The 18,372-nt window shown below is 41.1% G+C and overlaps 1 protein-coding gene across 6 annotated transcripts in view; it reads right to left on the reverse strand.

The window, feature by feature from the left end:
- The window catches only part of STX7 (syntaxin 7), a 32,911-nt gene extending 14,795 nt beyond the window's left edge, over positions 1–18,116 (reverse strand). Inside the window, exons 1-4 of one of the 6 annotated variants that reach the window (XM_057364389.1) lie at positions 17,600–17,828; positions 14,550–14,777; positions 11,673–11,723; positions 11,405–11,488 (exon numbers count right to left, since the gene is read on the reverse strand). In XM_057364389.1, the coding sequence (XP_057220372.1) occupies positions 11,405–11,486 (82 nt within the window). In that variant the 5' untranslated portion in view covers positions 11,487–11,488; positions 11,673–11,723; positions 14,550–14,777; positions 17,600–17,828. Of the gene's footprint in view, positions 1–11,216; positions 11,285–11,404; positions 11,546–11,672; positions 11,724–14,549; positions 14,778–17,599; positions 17,829–18,037 lie in introns of those variants that run through there. The other 5 variants (XM_057364387.1, XM_057364386.1, XM_057364385.1 and 2 more) reach the window with 5 other exon arrangements.
- Between the last annotated feature and the right edge of the window lie 256 nt (positions 18,117–18,372).

Here is an 18,372-nt window from a genome sequence, read left to right on the forward strand (position 1 = left end):
GGTTATATTTATAAGGGTACTGCCTCCCTCATTTAACCAGCTTTTCAGCCCTTGTAGGGAGTTCAGACTGGCACATCACAACATGGCATCTGCTCTGATCCTCTCAATCCATCAGTAACACTCAAGTGTCCCAGAGAGCCAAAGGCTTAAGGCCTAGCTCACAAAGCCCTAACTCTGCACTGCAAACATACTGGCAACAGCCAGGGACCAAAGATCACAGCATTGTTTTGACAGGTTCCTAGGTTACCTCACCCTTCTCCATTTCCCAATGCCTCAAACATCCTAAGGATTTCTAAAAGACAGGAGTAATCTAAGGTCCCTCCTGTCCTGGATACCAATCCTGCAACAGAAACTGCCTGGATCTCGTGCATGATTTGAATTCATTTCAATGAAGAGTCAGACAACGGCTCAATTGATCATTTAGGCTCCTTGGGCATTGTGAAATGCATAGGTGGCTGCTGGACTTTCCYCAGGAGCTGCACAAGGGCACACACGTKTATGCAGGCATTCTTCACCCAAGTYACCAGGGTATGGCAACAGCCRGTGTCATGGGCTGCAAACYGCAGCAACTTCAGACTGCACATCAGGGTAGATGTTTGCATAGAATGAAAATCAACAGCTTTGTCAGGGTTCACACTACACCTGCAGGAACAGCACCCTGCCAGGTGTGGGCTGGCAATAAAAGAAAGCAAATCCCCTCTGGAAAMTGAACAGAGCAGGAAGCACAGTACATGACACCATGCAAGCAAAAAGCATTTTTTCCAAGCAGTCTTGCATGCAAAAGAATCTCATTTTTTTCACCTGAAAACTAGTGTTGTCTTAGAAAGAAGACTTCTCACTTGTTTTTGCAGCATTCCTGATCTAGATGTCACAATACACAACTATTAGCTGATAAAAGCTACTCAGCTACTYTGAGGCTGATCACATGCTCAGAAACAGGTCAGACACGGTTAATGATGAGCCAGAGAAACAATTAAGACCTAACTTGAATTTCTACAGAGAAAATTATTCAAGAGACAGGTCATGTTTATTTTTAAGCCAAACACTGGCTCCATTTCTAGTCAGTGGAAGTTCTTCCTCTAGTTAAGGAGAACAAAAAAAGCCACAGGAAAAGGAAGKCTCTGATATAAGACCCCCTTGTCTCTACAAGAATTATAGAAGTAGAGATAATTGCAGTGGAAATATTTACATTTTTTAACAGGTAGAAGTACTTAAGAAACATGTTCCTGACTGAACTGTAATACATACAATTGTTTTCATAAATAAAACCRTGTTTCAYATACTGGATCACACAACTACCCTYGCTTTAAAGTTGCCTAGCGAAGAAKAAAGTTTCACCTCCTTCCTCCTCATATTGTTTTGTTTTTCAGCCAGCTTTGCAAAGCTATTTCATTACCACAAGAAAATCCATCCTGATGTAACTGCCGGTTCTGGTCCTTGAAATCAGAACATTTAAAAGATGACATAGGAAGGTTTAAACTTAAAATAAAGACACWAATAAATTAATACAATATAGGCAAAAATGTAAACAACTTATTGCCTCTCAGATCATAGGTGCAAATAATTTTAACCCAAACTGTGAATTAGTATCACTGAACAGGCTGTAACACCACAGCGTTACTTCAGTAGAAAAGGTGAAAAACCCCCAGCCAAATCCTTCAGTAAAATCCTGATGTTTGATGGGCAATGCACCAAATAAGAGAATGGAAATGAAGAACAGACTGCAGGTCACCCACCTTCTCTGGCAGGGCTGAGAAGTGTCCRAACACTGTTACTGATGTTCATCCACATTAGCCAAAGGAAACTGCGGATGGTCTCACTTTGCAATGCTTACTAGTAACTCCAGCTACAGGACAGAAGCTTTCTCAAGTTACCCATAATCAGCTGTCTTCCTACCTCAAACTCCATTTAATTTCAAATTTAGAAAACCAGACTTTAAAACCCCAAGTGRCCATGACCAAGCTTGTTGCAGTGTTACAGATGAAGAATGATGTGTATCAACAACATAATCCAGAATTCTAAAATATAAACCTCAATATAGAAGCATGAAACTGRGGGCAAATATGTTTAGTGAGTGCTGTTTATTAACCCATTGCAGTAACCTCACTTCTTACTTGGATCACWCAAGATAGCTTTATAGCCATCCAGCAGCTGTTTCCTTCAGTGCTACAGCCASACAGACCACACTGCTCAGTTTCATAAAGCTATGGTCTAATGYTTCCACAGAAAATGTGGCACACAYTGGGTGTGCATGGAATAAACACCAACAGCAACACGTGCAACAGACACTGAGGCACTGCACTGCAGAGGACAAGAACCAGACAAACAGGCAGAGCAAGCATAATGAAACCTGCCTTACAAAACAGCAAGGCTTGGGACCTCACCGGAAGAAGGAGCAGAACAGCTCCTCCTGAATGTTAACTGTAATGGTCCCACCTATCACCATCCTATACTTAAAAAGGGACAGACAGGGTTTTAGTATCTGTCTGAAGTTCACAGAAGAACAACAGCTATTTAAAAACATTTCTTTTCAATAATTTTCCTTGCTCCTGTGCCCAAGGAGAATAAACAGAATTAGTAGAGCATTCCTTTATGTACACCAAATGCAACATTTGTTCCATGTAAGTCTTATGCTCCATCTAGGGCTTCATAAGGCAAATAAGAAGGGACTACTGCACCAGAACAGTCACCTTGCAGAAATGCTTTGTCAAATACCTCATGCACTGAGACCGGCTGGGTAACTATGAAGAAATCTCCTACTTCTTTCCCGCTGAACAAGTGAGTCAACAAACAGCACATCCAGTTACAGATTAATTTGTGTGGAATCTAATAAACTTCAGAGTTGCTTCAGAGCAGGTTATTAGAACAAAAGACTTATTTGTTAAAATTACACCAGTTCGAACTGTTTTTGCCTGGGGAAAACAGACTTCCTCAATTTATTCAAATCCAATTTGATGTGTTTTCCTTCTGCACTTCAGCTGAGGGTACTTGACTAATGATGRAGAGATGCTGCAGAAAACATTCCTGGATAAAAGAAAATGAAGGGAGACCTTTTTACAAGGGCATCTAGTGACAGGACAAGGAGGAATGGCTCCARCCTGAAAGAGAGTAAGTTTGGGAAAAAAATCTCTGCTGTGAWTGTGATGAGGCACTGGAACAGGTTGCCCAGAGAAGCTGCGGATACCCATCTCTGGAAATCTTCACAAGCAGTTTGGATGGGGCTTTGAACAACACAATATAGTGGGTGGCATCCCGGCACATGGCAGGGGGTTGAAATTAGATGATCTCTAAGGTCTCTKCCAACCCATGGCTTTCTGTGATTCTGCAATTCTGATTCAGAAGCAATAGTTTCATCAGATGAAAGTCTTCTGTGTAAGAGCCTCTTTAAARCTATTAGTGTAGTTCACACTCACTAAAATTTTACATGAATCACAATGCCACAGTGCTGTCTTGCTAGTCATACTTTAACCAAGAGTTACAGTTTATTAGAGGAACCAAGTCCAGGACACCCAGCCAAAAGATAACAGCTTACGCTAAGAAGCATCCCCATGTCCAAGAGCTCACCTAATTGGAATCAAATATCTAAAAACTTCAATAATTTGGTTTTAAGTCATTTGTTTCATTCTGTCTTAGCTCAATGTATAACACCGATTATTCTGAAACATGAGAATGCATTAGCACAGAAAACCAGTAACTGATGGGAAGGAGAAAATATGTGGGAAGGAGAAAATAAAATAAGGATGGGCCTGAAGATGTCCTCTGAGCTCTAAGGACTAAAGACTCAGGAAGCATGGAAGAGAGGGAAAAGATCCAATCATATAATCTTTTCTTTAGATTTTGTTAAAGCTTCTGGCATTTCTAAATAGAAGCATGCCCTGATGTGACCAGGAACACAAGCAACAATGCCTTGAGTTCAGGATCTGCCCTCAGTTTTTCCAGTGCTGTTGTAATTATTTCATTCGAGTTCACTCCCATCTATTACGGTCTTTCAAGGACACAGYAAAGCGGGATTGAAGTGTTGTCTGTTGTTCTAATATGGGCATAGAACACAATAAATACACATTGTTTAAGTGCACAATAACTGATCATGTGATCAATTATTACAGCTCAGCCAAGGGGAAGYCATTAAATCAATCACTTTATATTCTTATCCTAAAGTGTCCCTGGTAACTTGCTGAAACCCAGAAATCTGAACATCGYTCTAAAGAATATCAGTAGCTTATTAAATTATGAAAATGAAGCACAGTTYTGCAGTAAACAGTAGCTGCACAAACACCATAACCCAATCCACTCACGTGAAGAAAGTCCGGTTTTTTAAGAGGGCAGGTCATTACTGCAGCTACCCGAGGAGCTGACATGGAAGGAGACACACAACGCACCACAGACTGGTCAACAYAAGCAAGTAGCTGATACTGCAGGGGTCACTCGCAATCAATCACTGACCTGGGTTTATTCTGAGCCCTGACAGGAGTCCAGCTCCAGCACAGCTCCTTTTATAGGAGATTTGATAGAGGGCTCTCTAAATAATCAAGCTGATATGCAATCTCTGGTCCATAAGGAGGATAATCCAACAGAACTGAGCAGGAACCAGCAGTTTAAGTATTTTAGGGAGGGTCTTAAATACAACTCTTTAGAGACAGGAAGAAGCATGAGGACCCTGACCACATCCCTTYTCTGCTGCAAATGCAGGCTGTTTTGCAAAAAGTTATCTTGTCAAGGTGAGTCCATTTACATTTGTTACATCAAAAAAAAAAAAGCAACAGTGGAGGTAAAATTGTGGATGTCTTTACTGAACACCTTGCTATTTATAATATTTGCAATGCAATAYTTAGTGTCAGCCAAGGAAAAAATTTGCCTTTTCTGTACATATTAWCACAGTGTGCTGGGGTGTACATGGAAGACTCATTTTTCAGTCTATTCTGTGGCTAGCATAAATAGATCTCCGTACTTCTTGTGCAACGTCATCCAAATAAGACACTGTTTCATATATAAGTTTTCGTAGAACCAAAATACTGTTAACAAGCAAGACAAAACACAGAAAAATATTTAAAAACTCTCCAGGTTCATAAACAAATCTGTGAAGCACACTTCCTTGGAAATATATGCTACTTTACATAGAACAAAACCTTTAAGAACCACATGACAATGAYTCAGGCTTTAAGTTTTGAGAAACAGTTTATTTCCAAAAGAATTGTGGGCTTCATAACATCACCTCTTTGCAGAAAGACAGGCATTTAGAAAGACCCAAATTAGCTTTCTCCTCAGCCTTGGAAATTCCTTAGCCTTGGAAAAAGTCCACAAAATTAAATGTGGAGGGACATTACAGTGCTTAAAATCCCTAAATAGCCTTTTCCAGGTTTTATAAGRCTTCATTCTAAATCCAAGAAACCTTCTGGACAATAGCAACAATGATAATACAAAAATTGTTTCAGCTGGTATRTTCCCACAAATTTAAATCTGGTTAACTGCCACTAATCGGAAATTTCTGGCAATACCAAAAGTCTCARGAAACTCTACTGGAAGCCTGTTTTCTTTAGAACCCCACCTGTACAAAACCCCACTTTATATATAGACAAAACAGAATTTTGTTTTTGTACAGGCTCTGATTTCAACACCTCAGTGATTTCATTTGCTTTTCATGTGCCCATCTGTGCTTTTCTTTAGCCAAGAGTAATCAGGCAAACCTGCTGGTGTTTGAAACGATGTGACAGATACAGCTTTTCACAAATGTTTCAGCCTGTTTTAGCTGAACACCTTACCCACTGGGCTTAAACTACATAAAGGCAGCTAYCAAAAGTCTTAATATTTTTCAGGGTTAAAGCTACGTTTCTGGTTTTCTACAGTTAGATAAAGTTACAGGCAAAGTCATATGATTGATCTAATTTGACTCCCATTTTAACAACATTCAGTGAAAATAGTGGCTTACACAAAACTTCAGATGCAAAAGAAATTGAACAAACTTGTCACAGGACAGGTATCACRTGACAGAGGAATCTCTGCTGGCTTAAGCTGACCTACCAGGAATGTACTCTCTATGAACTGATGCTTGTGCTGCCTTAACAAACAGCAAARAAAGTCAGCAGAAAGCAAAAGTCCTAAGGAGAAAGTATCTCTCAGCCAGACTCCCTCCAGCCATAAGTGGATTGTGGCAAATATAATATATTATATTTGAATATATTGAATATAATTTTATTTTAATTATCTTACAGCATGCAGAAAATGTGTTTGTTGAGCTAGGCTGATCTTCAGTGTGCATAAACAAGTCAAATATTCTATCAGTGACCTACTGTGCCAATACTGTGCAAGGGTACATTATGCCGTTCTTATCAGCTTTGCAACCAACTCTGTACAAAATACTGACACAACATGGAGGAGTTGGGAAGTGAAGGAAGGGATGGGTAGGAAAGGAATACGAATGCTAACTATTTCAATTACTGTAGGTTCTCTGCCTGATTACTGCCTGATTACTGTTTGCAAAAAAAAAAAAAAAAGTGTTTTATGAGAAAAACAAAAGTTTGGATTTTGAAACCTAAACACTGGGCGTATTTTACCAATATCAGGCTTTGTTCTGTGTTCCCAAGCAAAAGGCAGCATTCTAAGCTGCTTCTAAATGGACAGCTCTCAAAGCCCAGCTTAAGATGCCAATGGTGRCTTGATAGTTACAAATCTACCCTGCCATTCTTGCTTTTCCTCAGGTACTGCTCCAAGTGACATATTTGGTAGTTACAAATAAAATATTAATTAAAAAGCAAAACAAAGGCATATTAGCCTGCTTCYTCAATGAACCACACAGGGCAGAGTRATTAAGTATGTGGAGGAAGAAGAAGCATGGCTGGCTACTTCTTGCACAGTTCCTATCAGAGACACGAGTCAAATCTTTCCTGCTGAGCAGAAGAGGCACCTACTCCTCTAACTACATACTTCCTATATAAATAACTGTGGAATTGTTCCTGGAGAGGAATGCAACTCCCATTTTGCTCACTCTTGGGAAAATATTTTTCAATAAAACGCCTTCCCTCTTTTAGCCACACACAGAGAATCAATTCTTTAGAATGCAGAAAATGGTCAGATTTCAAAGAACTGCCTTCCCTCACCTTCGGCTTTGACAAGTCTGAAAGTTACATATTTTAAAGCCTTTAAATTAGGCTTTTTGTTTGTTTCACTTAATCTACTTTCATCTTTCAACTTGTTGGAAGATCAGATTTATACAATTGTATGCCCTTCAAGAAGTGAGGGAGGTCAAAGAAAAGAAAAAGAAAAAAAAAAGAAAAAAGAAAAAAACCCCATCACATCTGGATTCAATGCTCTCATCCTCCTAGGCATGTCCCAGTAGGGATGAACATACCTGGTAGAAATACAGATTTGTAAGCAGCCAGGATTTGTTTTGTCACAGAGAAATACATTTTGCTAGCTCATCATGTATCTGTGCATCATACTCATTCCTTGTCTATCCAGTTGTTTTAAAGCAGTGACCAACAGGAAATATTGAAGGAAGACATCTAGATTTGTCTCAAGTTAGTAGCAGCTGCCATTAAGGTGCCACATAAGTGAGAGAGCAACCTATGAAACCCAGTTCTAGAACAACTGCTCCTTCAGTAAACACTGATTAAACCACCTTGATAATAGGTTCTCTGTCTGCAAAGGCCAGACAGGTTGGAGCTTTACACTGTATATATTTCCTCCACATAATCTTTTCCCCATATTCTTGTTCTTCATATTCAGAAAGTTAGAGACAAACCTCAATCACTTTTAAATGCACTGGACTTTTCAAATATGAAATGTAGGTCACCTAGATTTTATAATKAGATATAGGATAGACCTGGAATCAGAATTACAGTTGCTTTGGACTAGAATCCAGACAGACTATCAAACCTTAATCATCAGTTTTGTAAGACAGAAATTTASCAGCTGCCCAAGTCTAGCTCATTATACACTTCTTTGGCTTTACTGTTTAAATCTGAAGTTCCCTTAGCTGCTTGCAGATCTGCTTCTCATCACTGTTAACACAGACCYGAAATCAAACCAGCCAGACATGGCTTGCAGGCATCACTGACCTCACYGGGGTTCGGCACACAACACTGCAGCTCATTCGAGCACATGTGATTCAGACTCCCCAGACTTCAGAGCACTGCTCAGAGTCACATGGACACTCAAAAAACACTAAGAGYGGGTCTGAGAGCCTAACTCTCCCTCCCCTGCCTGAGGCCCGCTGCTCTCTTCAGGCGTCAAGAGCAGCCTTAAGTTTTGCAAGTCTAGCTTCCCAGTGAAACAGTTGCAGAAAAAGTAATAGAGAAATATCCCAGAGACTAGCTCCCTAATCTCACCTCAGAGATGTCAGTGATAACAAGTGAGTTTCAGGCTGAGGAAAGCAGACTCTGTTCTCTAGATGTTGCTAAGTGATGTTATAATCACTTACTTCTGCAGAAATGCTGGAAAGCTAAACAAAGCACAGATCTTTCTTTAAAGAACAGCTGAAAGAAGCTTCTATAGACAGAATGCTCTGGGGTTTGGGATCTCAAACACAGGCAGGTGTGTAAGAGAACTCACAGTACTGACAGCAGCATATGCTGCTTCCCATTAGCTAGATCAATTTCAATCTCCAAACTCCTAAAAAGGACTTACCAACACCCTCTCCTCCAAACAAACTCAAACAGTGCACTACAGATAGCATTTATTGCAGTAGTTGAACAAGTTTGTATAAGGTAGAAGGAAGCAATTTACTGCTCTCAACACATCTTCAACAAAACAATCAACTGCATGATTGGATCAACAGATAATAAAACCTGTTAATTAAAGTTAAAAGGCTAACCAAGATGTTAACAAACACAAATGTAGGTCCTCCCATTAACACAGAACAACCCAAACAAAAAACCACACTACCTTGCAACTGATATAATTATTGAAGTAGTGTGTTAAACCAGACAAGAGACAAATCAGTAATAGTGGGCTACATGAACTAGGAAAGAAGTGAGAGTATTAACACCACAGCAGCATCCTGCCCATGCATTATGAACTGTGAGGTACTTAATATACACATTTTATCTTAAAACAGATCAGATTTCTTGCTTGGAAGGTGAGTATGTAACGATTCAACCTTAAAGAAATGTTACAGTAAAGGTTGTTGTTCTGACCCTACTGCTACTTCCTATAAACTCTGGTGTGTTACGAAATCTTGRCAGCATGGTGTTATCTAATGCAGGAAGTTCTTCTGTATTTCTCACACAAGTTAAAGGGTCAGCTTCTAGCCAGAAGGGCCRGTTTCCTTTCAGCTAATCTGTATCTCATCTCCATCTCAGCAGCAGTATTCTGCTAACATGCAAGCAAACTGAGAAGTGGGAAATAGTTTGGAGGGAACTCCTGAAATARTATGGTGATCTGAAATGAAATTCTCTTCCTATTCATCTCTGAAAAACCAGAGTATCTACACACCTTCAGGTTAATCAAGAATCTAAATGTGTTGATACCTCTCACAAATGCTAAGCATTTCTGGGCAGAAGTGCAAAACCAAGTTACTGCTTGGATGGAAAACCACCCACTTTGGATCAAGATCCCTGTGTCTCTCTCCCTTCCTTCCTAACCAAGATCATAAATTGCAGTCAGCAGCTGACTAGCACTATAAGTCCCTAAGCTTGAAGGTTTCTTCCCATTTGACCTGGAAGTTCCTGCAGTTCACACCTTCTAATAGAAAGCTGGACAGGTATTACATATGTGAAAAGAACAGCTAGAAAAGGGTACATAAGCCATCAGAAAGATCACTTCAGGAAGCATGTTCACGATGTCCATAGGATCCAGATCTTAATAAAATCTAACAGACTGCAAGAATACCTGAGTGGTAACAGYTCAGTCAGATCTATGGAAGAGCAAGAGATGGAATCCAGCTGTGTACCTACCAGAAACAGAAAGGTGCTTGGCTGGAGCTTTTCAGGGCAAAGTTCTTGCTTCTGAAGCCATGCAGTAGTGGGGCTAGGAGACATGTGGGCTTGAGTCTTGGAATGGCAATAGCACCTACCTATTGCTCAGACTTCAGCCATCTAAATTTCAAAATATGAAAGACAGCAGGACTGCAGGTAACCCTTCTGACATATCTCCTTCTATCTACACTGGGCAGCTTGCTCTTAGTATGCTTTGTCTCAAGGGGAGGAGATGCAGCAAAAGGAAAAGATGGAAGAGGAAAGATGAGATTAACAAATCACTGAGTCCAGCACAAGATGGCTAATTAGGTTCAACAACTTTCACAATAATCCAGTTTCAATCACTGACCTGACTTTRTGTTTTCACCTGACAAAAACCCCTATTTTTTACAACTTGGAGCCTCAAGTTGTAAAAGCCTCTTGGAGTCTGTCACAGGTTGGCAGTTGCCTCTGGAAGACCCAGTTAGAAGCCATGAGACTGAATAAATTCACTGAGTAGATYTTAGGAAATAAAGCATAAGGACTTTTACAGTCAGTTTGTTAATCTTAGGTTGTGGAAATACAGAAACTTTTCAATAAGGCAAAATTGCAATTTTTGTTCCCGTCTGTTGAGATCTTAATAAATTCTTTCTGGAAGCAAATACAAAACGTAACTGAGAAAAAACAGGAAAAAAACCAATCTGTGCCATTAACCTGTACTACAAATACCAACTTCTAGAACTTGTCTTGCAAAACAAAGATCAAAATTTTAATAAAAACTGACATACTTTACTGATCAGAATTCATTTGAAGTTTTAACATGAAAATATTCATCTCTGCATGCACCCTGCACAACATAAAACATATGTACAAAAACTAGCCACACGTTTTTCATGGCTACCTCCCTTCTAAAGAACCGTCTACTTGGCATAATTTGTGAATCAAGTTGTATTTGCTTCATATAGACCTACACACACACATTAAAAATAAAACTGAAAATASAAGAAAAGGGGAAAAGGACTTAAAATCCCAGCAGCCTAACTAACCTCTAGCTCGAATATACCAGTTAGGTGGCTAAAAAAAAATTAGGTGACATGAAACTAAGCACTGGTATATTAAAACTTGCAGAACTTATTTACATATCTAAGATGTACTCCCAAGGGGAAGCTGCAAGGCCACAGCTTCTGTCCCTGCTAAACAATTCAAGCTTCAGTGAATACTTAATGCAACACTTGCTTAGCTAACACCTCAACCTACCATCTTGAGGTGCCATTTAATTGGCCAGGACAAAACTGATGAGAACAGAGCGACACTATCTATACTTGCCATGGCAGATCACTGCTAACYATAGACATGAAGGAAGGACTGGACATGCTGGACAGGGTGCCACTAACCTGCCAAATGAATAGGCAGAGTTAGAGTGAATTCCCATAAGTGAATCTGAGAAACTCACCTTGAATAGGGGCACCACCTTGACTAAAATTTTACACAAAACATGCTTAAATGTAACTTACAGCATTGTGTGATCTTCTGGATGTTTGAAGTTATGCGCTGGGCTAGTTGATTAGGATCCCCAAAACCTGGTCCATACGACATGGCTGARTAGATCTGCTGTCAAGGTCATCCACAACAGGAAAAAGTCAGACAGTGCCTACCTACAGAAAACAATAGTTATGTTTTGGTCATTCGTTTATAAAGGTCTTCATCATCTTGAAGAATAATACATGGGAAAAGATTAAAGAAAAATCCATATACTAATGTTTATCCTCTCCAAAAGGATACCGTACTTCAAAGATGGAGTTTATCCTTTGTCAAACTTATGCCTTTTCCCCACTGTAATCAAAGAAAGAGTATAATTTTTGTTTGGTGCCAGTCCAGAAAGAAACATAAAATAAAACATACTGAAATACCAAATCCTCTGAAGAATAATMYCCCAAACCAATTACATTGTTATTTCCATACCATGTATCACCCATTCCACCAATACAATCTAGCATATGTAACCACTGGGGAAAAAAACCCAGCAGATAACACACAAGACATCAGAAAGAAGGGGGCACCCACTTTCCTCTTAACACCAATCACTTGTATCAACTTCAGTTTTAGTTTAACCCAGTGTCACCTATGTTGTATGAATTGCCACTTTATCCTGTTTATCCTTTATCCTGTATCCTTTATCCTATTGCTGTGTTTGTCAATATTAATTCATTWTTCAACAACTTGGGCATTTAAACTCATTTTAGGGGTGTTTTTCCATCCTTACAGATCAAATTTCAGCACAAGCTCATGTGCTTATATGCTAAATCTAAATTAACAAGACAAAGATTACAATACATATGCGGATCAAAACTGAAAGTTTATCTGTACTGCAGTGAGAATGCAAACTGATCAAACACACACACAGCCAACACAATCCCACAATTTCATCCAGGCTGTGCTCTCCTGCACATCACCTTCATAGGTTGAACATTTTAACTTGACCACTTCCTTGCATTTCCACTGTTCAACCCAAACAATGTGCCTTCCAAGCAATGTCCYCTTCTCCTGGCCTGCCAGCTTCTGGTTAAGAGATACCATTAAAACTCAGTTTCAGGGAGAGARAAAAAGAAAGCACATTTCATGTGTGAAAAGAAGGAAATGAAAAGGCCAACTGATTTGTCAAGTATGATAGCAGTTGCGCTACAATTTGCAAACTCAAGCCCTTACAAACTTTTTAAAAAATACAAACAGTTAACAGTCCTTGCTGCCCAATATGATTTCCTTTCACCTTCAGAAATGAGTTAATACAGGCAGCAATAYCCTGGTTGTTTTAAAACATGACTGTTTTCATATCTCTGTAACATGAAATGATCTCTAGTGGAGCCAAGACACTGTCCTGATATTGTACATCCCACCAAAACCTCACCAGGGATGCAACTACAGAAGTCAGACCCACCCCTATTGCCCTGCAGGTGACATCACCTGTGCCACATGAACAAGCTGCTGCTACCGTGAAGACAAACCCAGCATGATTTTGAAATGGCTGCTTCACTACAATCCCAAACCCTGCTTGGAGTCTTCAGGCCCTGAAGGTATCCCGTAGTAATGAACAACACGACTACAGACAAGGTGACCAGGGAGTGYAAGTGCACTTTTCTACTTACTGCACTATCGCCCACGAGTCATGAYAGCCGTCTGCAGTGTCGTTTCCTGTCTTTGTCTGTACCACATGCAGATTCAAGTTATTTTGACTAAAGTCTGAAGTCAGTCAGCCAGCCAGCCTTAATCCCACTTATCTGGGCCAAGGCTGGCATAACAACCCTTGATCTTTTTGGAAACTCKAGGCAACATTGCACTGAATTTGTAGCGTAAGACCAAACCCATGCAAACTTTACAGCGTCTAAATGGCTCTGTACCTTGCTGTATTGATTAAGTAAGGAAAACTACCAGTTCAGTGGAAAATACAATCATAGGCATAAAATCCAAAGAAACCACCTAAAAACTAAGTTTGAAAAAGAAGATTTCTCAGAACTGCTGACAGGTTTTTTTCAAAAGTTATGACTATTTCTAGGCACCTTAGTAGAATGCTAGCTAAAATGCTAGCACTGACTAAAATACTTTTTAGTTAAATATTATAGTTAATGKTAAAAGTTAAACGTATGTTTAACGTGAAAGTTAAAATGCAGCTGCTAAGGAGAAGAGATGGCAAAAGACCAAATTACTTTGTGTAGAACTAGCTGAAACAGTATTTCCTTTTTTTTCCTTCTTTCATATTTGTATTCACTAAACAGCTGCCTGTAACACTGTTCTTGGGAACATATTTACAATCAAGAGACATACACTGAATATTTCACCCAAGTCTTGGCAAAAGCAATTACTGCTTTTCTTTTTCTGTCTTGCAAATTTCTACAGCTAGCTGTAAGTATTTTTAAATAAGTTACACTGCACTACATTGACAAATGTACRGATTGTTCAATACGTAAGATTAAGAATTTTTCAACTTTCTACTACAGCCAAACATAACAGATAATCAGATGATGCTCAGATGACAGACTGCAAAGCCCACAGGATAACTTCGGCTTTTCATCTGCACATGTACATCTCTCTAATTGTTGAAACACTTCTTTGTATCAACTCACATACTTAAGAATTGAGATTTATGGTAAATTTGTAGGATAGCCATATAAATTCACAACTGGTTTACTCCATGCACATTCTTCCGCTAGCAATGCTGTTCCTGAGTATTTTAATAACACAGGTGCATGACTGGTCTGRGGAACAGACAAAGAGAGGTAAGAGGTCAGCCATCATCTCTCATCTCCTCCCAGCCTTCACCACACTTTCTCCTTCTAGTTCTCACAGCAATRTGGGCATCTGAACCAGATGAACACTCTGCTTCCACTCATGTCCCCTTCACTCAGTGCTGAGTTACTCAAACTCCTCTGAAAACACAGAAACACAGATAAGCTGAGCCCTTGGAAAGTCAACCAGCATTTTGCTAATGACCTAGTCAAGGTCATCACCAGGAAACAAAACAGGCATGCACTCAGCACTTCCATCCAGGGTGATAGGAGCATCCACCAAGACACTGAATTTCCATAGAAATTACCCCTTTTCACTTTCCCAGCATTTAACTACTCTGTCATGATGTATTTTGGTATTACTGGCTGCATAACTTACAAAACAGGGAAGTTAAAAGCCTGTTGCAGTTGCGGGAAGTACGTTTTGCCTTCAAACTGGAACGAAGCTGCACTTGTGGTAATCTTCAGTTCCTCTAAAAGTTTCAGTCAGGTGTGAGTTTCTGATTGTACCTGTTTTCTTCTGCTCAACATCTCTGCCTTTGAATGGGAGTATACCTAGTGGCATTTCAGGTTGTCAAGCTACTGAAGAAAGTCCAAGGAACTGAGTCTACAGGCACAAATGAAATGAAAAATCAGAACATTTCATCAACACTCACTGAAGCAGGATTTCACTACATGTTGAGGTTTAAAGAATTCAAAGGATTGGTATATGTTTTTCATAATTTCTGCATTAACTGGTCCCTACATCACACTGTCASTCCATACCAAAACAAAAAATTAACCTTAGCATCACATATTTTCTAGAAATGTGTTTGTCAGGCATGAGAATAAATCCACTTTTCTGTTGGTTATGAATGTAGAGAAAGTGGGGACTCCACATCTAAGCAGATCCCCACTGTCAATCCTAAAAGCTCCATCAGGACAAAAGGAAGCCGTGTGACAAGCACACCATGTGTCAGATCACAAGCAGTCACCTGAATATCTTGCAGGCTCCAGTCAGCTACAGTTAATAAGCATCTAATCTRTTTTGCATTTTTTTCATTAGATATTCGAAGATCCCTTCTTCTCCCAGAAATCCAGCCCATATACATTAGGATAAGAATCCTTAAGCAATACTTGACTGTTACACTTCACCATTTGAGCCATTCTATAGCATCAGTACCTAGAAATGTTTATCTTTAACTTTCAGCAAGCTGTGCAGAAAACTTCAGAAAGACGTACATACTGCATTCCATAGAACACTTGAAGATTTAAATCTGATCTGAATTTAAATCTGATTTTATGCCTTTAAGTATCCAGAGACAAGTCATGGGGCTTTCCACACGGCTTTTTTGTTTTTTTTTTTTCTAAAGAAAGGTCACAGTAACAAAGTTTCTCCTAAACAATATGTGCTTCCTTTATAAACTACTRCCCCTCCCAAATAAAAGAAGTGCAAAATCCTTCAAGCAGGGTAAAAACACAGGCAAAAGTAATGAACTGCTGAAAGACTTGGGGAAAAATTTCAGCGAGTCACAGTGTTAGACACAGAAAAGATAAGGACCTCCTGATACAGCACCTGAGGGATTCTCATAACTGACTCATGGCAACTAAGATCCAGGTGAGCATTAAATCTGATTATTTTCACTAGTGGGGATGAGGAAGATTTTACCCAGGCCTTGCCTTATTTTTCCTTTATACTTAAGCTAAAACATTCAGGGACAGATACTACATTTTCCACTTAGGGCTTTTACAGCTCCTAATATGCTGAAAACATGGTCCACGGGCAAGCTGTAGGCCTTCATAATACAAAACCAACTCTGGAGCATAACAAAGACACAAATAAAGTGGCAATAAAATTAAATTCTTCTTGCCTTCTTTAAAGTTTCCAGATTTTTTTTTTTATCCTCTACTTTCAGGTAGAGCATATGTAGGGTATCCATGTAGGGTACAAAAAAGCAAGCAAAGTTTATATAAAACTGCAGCAACACTAACATAGGAGATGTCATTTCCTACCCACTCTGCACAATTCCCTCAGCCTTGCCACATTACTGATACTGAAACCTACCAAAACTAAGCTTGCATSRTCTAACAGCTCTACGTTTKGGGGGTTTTGAAATAATTATTAGAYTGTGCTACTGCTSAGTGTTTTAGCCATTTTTCCTTAAATCGATTCTGTTGAATAAAGATGCAGTTTAAAGCAGTGACATTGAAAAGGCTCAGCATGAAAAACTAAATTACAGAAGCCTGAAATTCTATTAGGCCTATTGCATCACCAACGCTTAACATATATGGATAAAAATTAACATGCTTATAATTATCTGATTCATCCACACTGATATTTACAACGAACTAGGTGAAGGAAGCACAGAGCTTTCACAAGTCTGAGAGAACATATTAGTGCTTGGAAAAATGCCTTGAGTAAGAGAATTATGCTTCCTTGGAGTACACAAGGCGTTTTAAGGCCTTAAGATGAAGCAGGAATAGGAAAATGAACACTGGGGGCTGGAACTGTTGGGGAAAAGAGAGAAAGGGAGGTCTAAAAATGGACCTGAGATGACCATTTTGAAGTGCCTAGCTTCCTATGCTGATGGTAGSCAAACAACAAACATCTCATGGGAAAAAGAAGATGGATGAGAAGCCCAAGATATCGGGTGTGCTAGATGTTCTCRCCCAATTCTCCCTCGTGGCAGCTTGTTCACATTGAGCCAAGTGCTCAGATCAAATGCATCTACAGAGAAATTACCTTTCAGATCAGATTGCAATYGATGCTGAGTCTCACTGAGACCTACCGGTTTAATGACTACATATAGTTCATGGTCCTTTTTCTTCTCCTCTCCCAAGAGTCTCACTTCAGTTTAAGCCACCAAGAAGAGAGTTATTTGATATTCCTCCATAAGACTAYAAAAGGTGTCTTCATGAAGTGAATATAAACACAGCTTGTAACAAAGCCATCATTTAGCATCACTTTCTTTTAATTTTGACATATTTCAACTTTTTTTTTTTTTTTGGGGTCCCCCTTTTTCTTCTTTTCTATTAAGAATAATTGCACAATCCTCAAGCTCCAAGCAGAAGGGCTGTGCTGCCGGCAAAGCACAATCCTGGATGACCTGTCAAAAGGGCTCCACCGGCCCCGCTGGCACAGCCCTCTGCCTTTGAACGGCTTGTGGAGGGGATCACAGCACATTAGCACATTGCTGGTGGCAAAGTATCCAGGCACTTTATYACTGGGCTTCTTCAACTAAGATGCAGTGCCTTGCACTGCATGCAAAGTGAACTGAAACCTTCCAGTGRATCGCTGAGTTTGAAGAAGCGCCCATTCCTGATGCGGTGGCGAGTGATTCACCAGGARAACAGCGATAACGACGGGCCGGGAGCAGGCGCGCCAGGCCCGGGCTCCCTATTTACATCGGACACTTTTATAATGTCCCCTCCTCCCGCTGACATGCTCACCTCGGTCCTGGAACAGCAAGAGGAGCGTTTCCACAAGGCGGGGGTGCCCTCCCTCYCTACAATTCCACACCAGCTGCTGTAAAACACCCGCTGTAGGCCCAGGCTCTTCCCCGAGAGCATTGGCAAGCCCCAAACCCTGGTAGCGGGGGTGTCACGGGGAGGGGTGCGAGGAAAGGGGCTGACACGACCGACCGCGCTCCAACACCGCGCTCCAACACCGCGCTCCCCTCACGGTCCCGGCCCTCGCCTCGCCCGCAGCCGCCCCGCTCGCCCCACCACCGGGCACGGGGGGCAGCCCCGGCCGCAGCGAGGCCCTTCCCGCCGCCCTCTGACAGGCTCCCTGCGCCTGACAGCCCTTCCCGGCTGGCCGGACACCGCCCTGGTCACCCCTTTTCCGACGGGCAGCRCCCCAGCGGAGCTCGCTCCCTCGGCTCTTACCCGGCGCCGGCGARCCCGCTCCCAGGGGCGCGGCGGGGGCGGTGGCGGAGCAGGGCGTGGAGGGGCGGGCCGAGCCGGGTCCTGCCCGCCCCGCCGTGACGGGAGAGGCGGGGGAAGGCGCGGCCCCGCCCGGGCGGCTGCGAGAGCGGGGCCAGGCGGTTCCTGATGGGCGGCTCCGCCCGGGGCTGTGGGGTCAGCCAGCTGACGGGCCCGAGGGGAACGGGGCAACCCCGGCAATCGCAGCCCTGTGCGAATGGAAAAAATGGGGGTGAAGTGGGGGAGAATGTCATTTAGGGAAAAGATGCTGTTGCATGAGGAAGAAAGGGGAAAACAAG

The sequence above is a fragment of the Malurus melanocephalus genome, unplaced genomic scaffold (genome assembly GCF_030028575.1).
Source record: "Malurus melanocephalus ecotype Western Australia unplaced genomic scaffold, MMel_1.1 scaffold_38, whole genome shotgun sequence".
Classification (NCBI taxonomy): Eukaryota; Metazoa; Chordata; class Aves; order Passeriformes; family Maluridae; genus Malurus; species Malurus melanocephalus.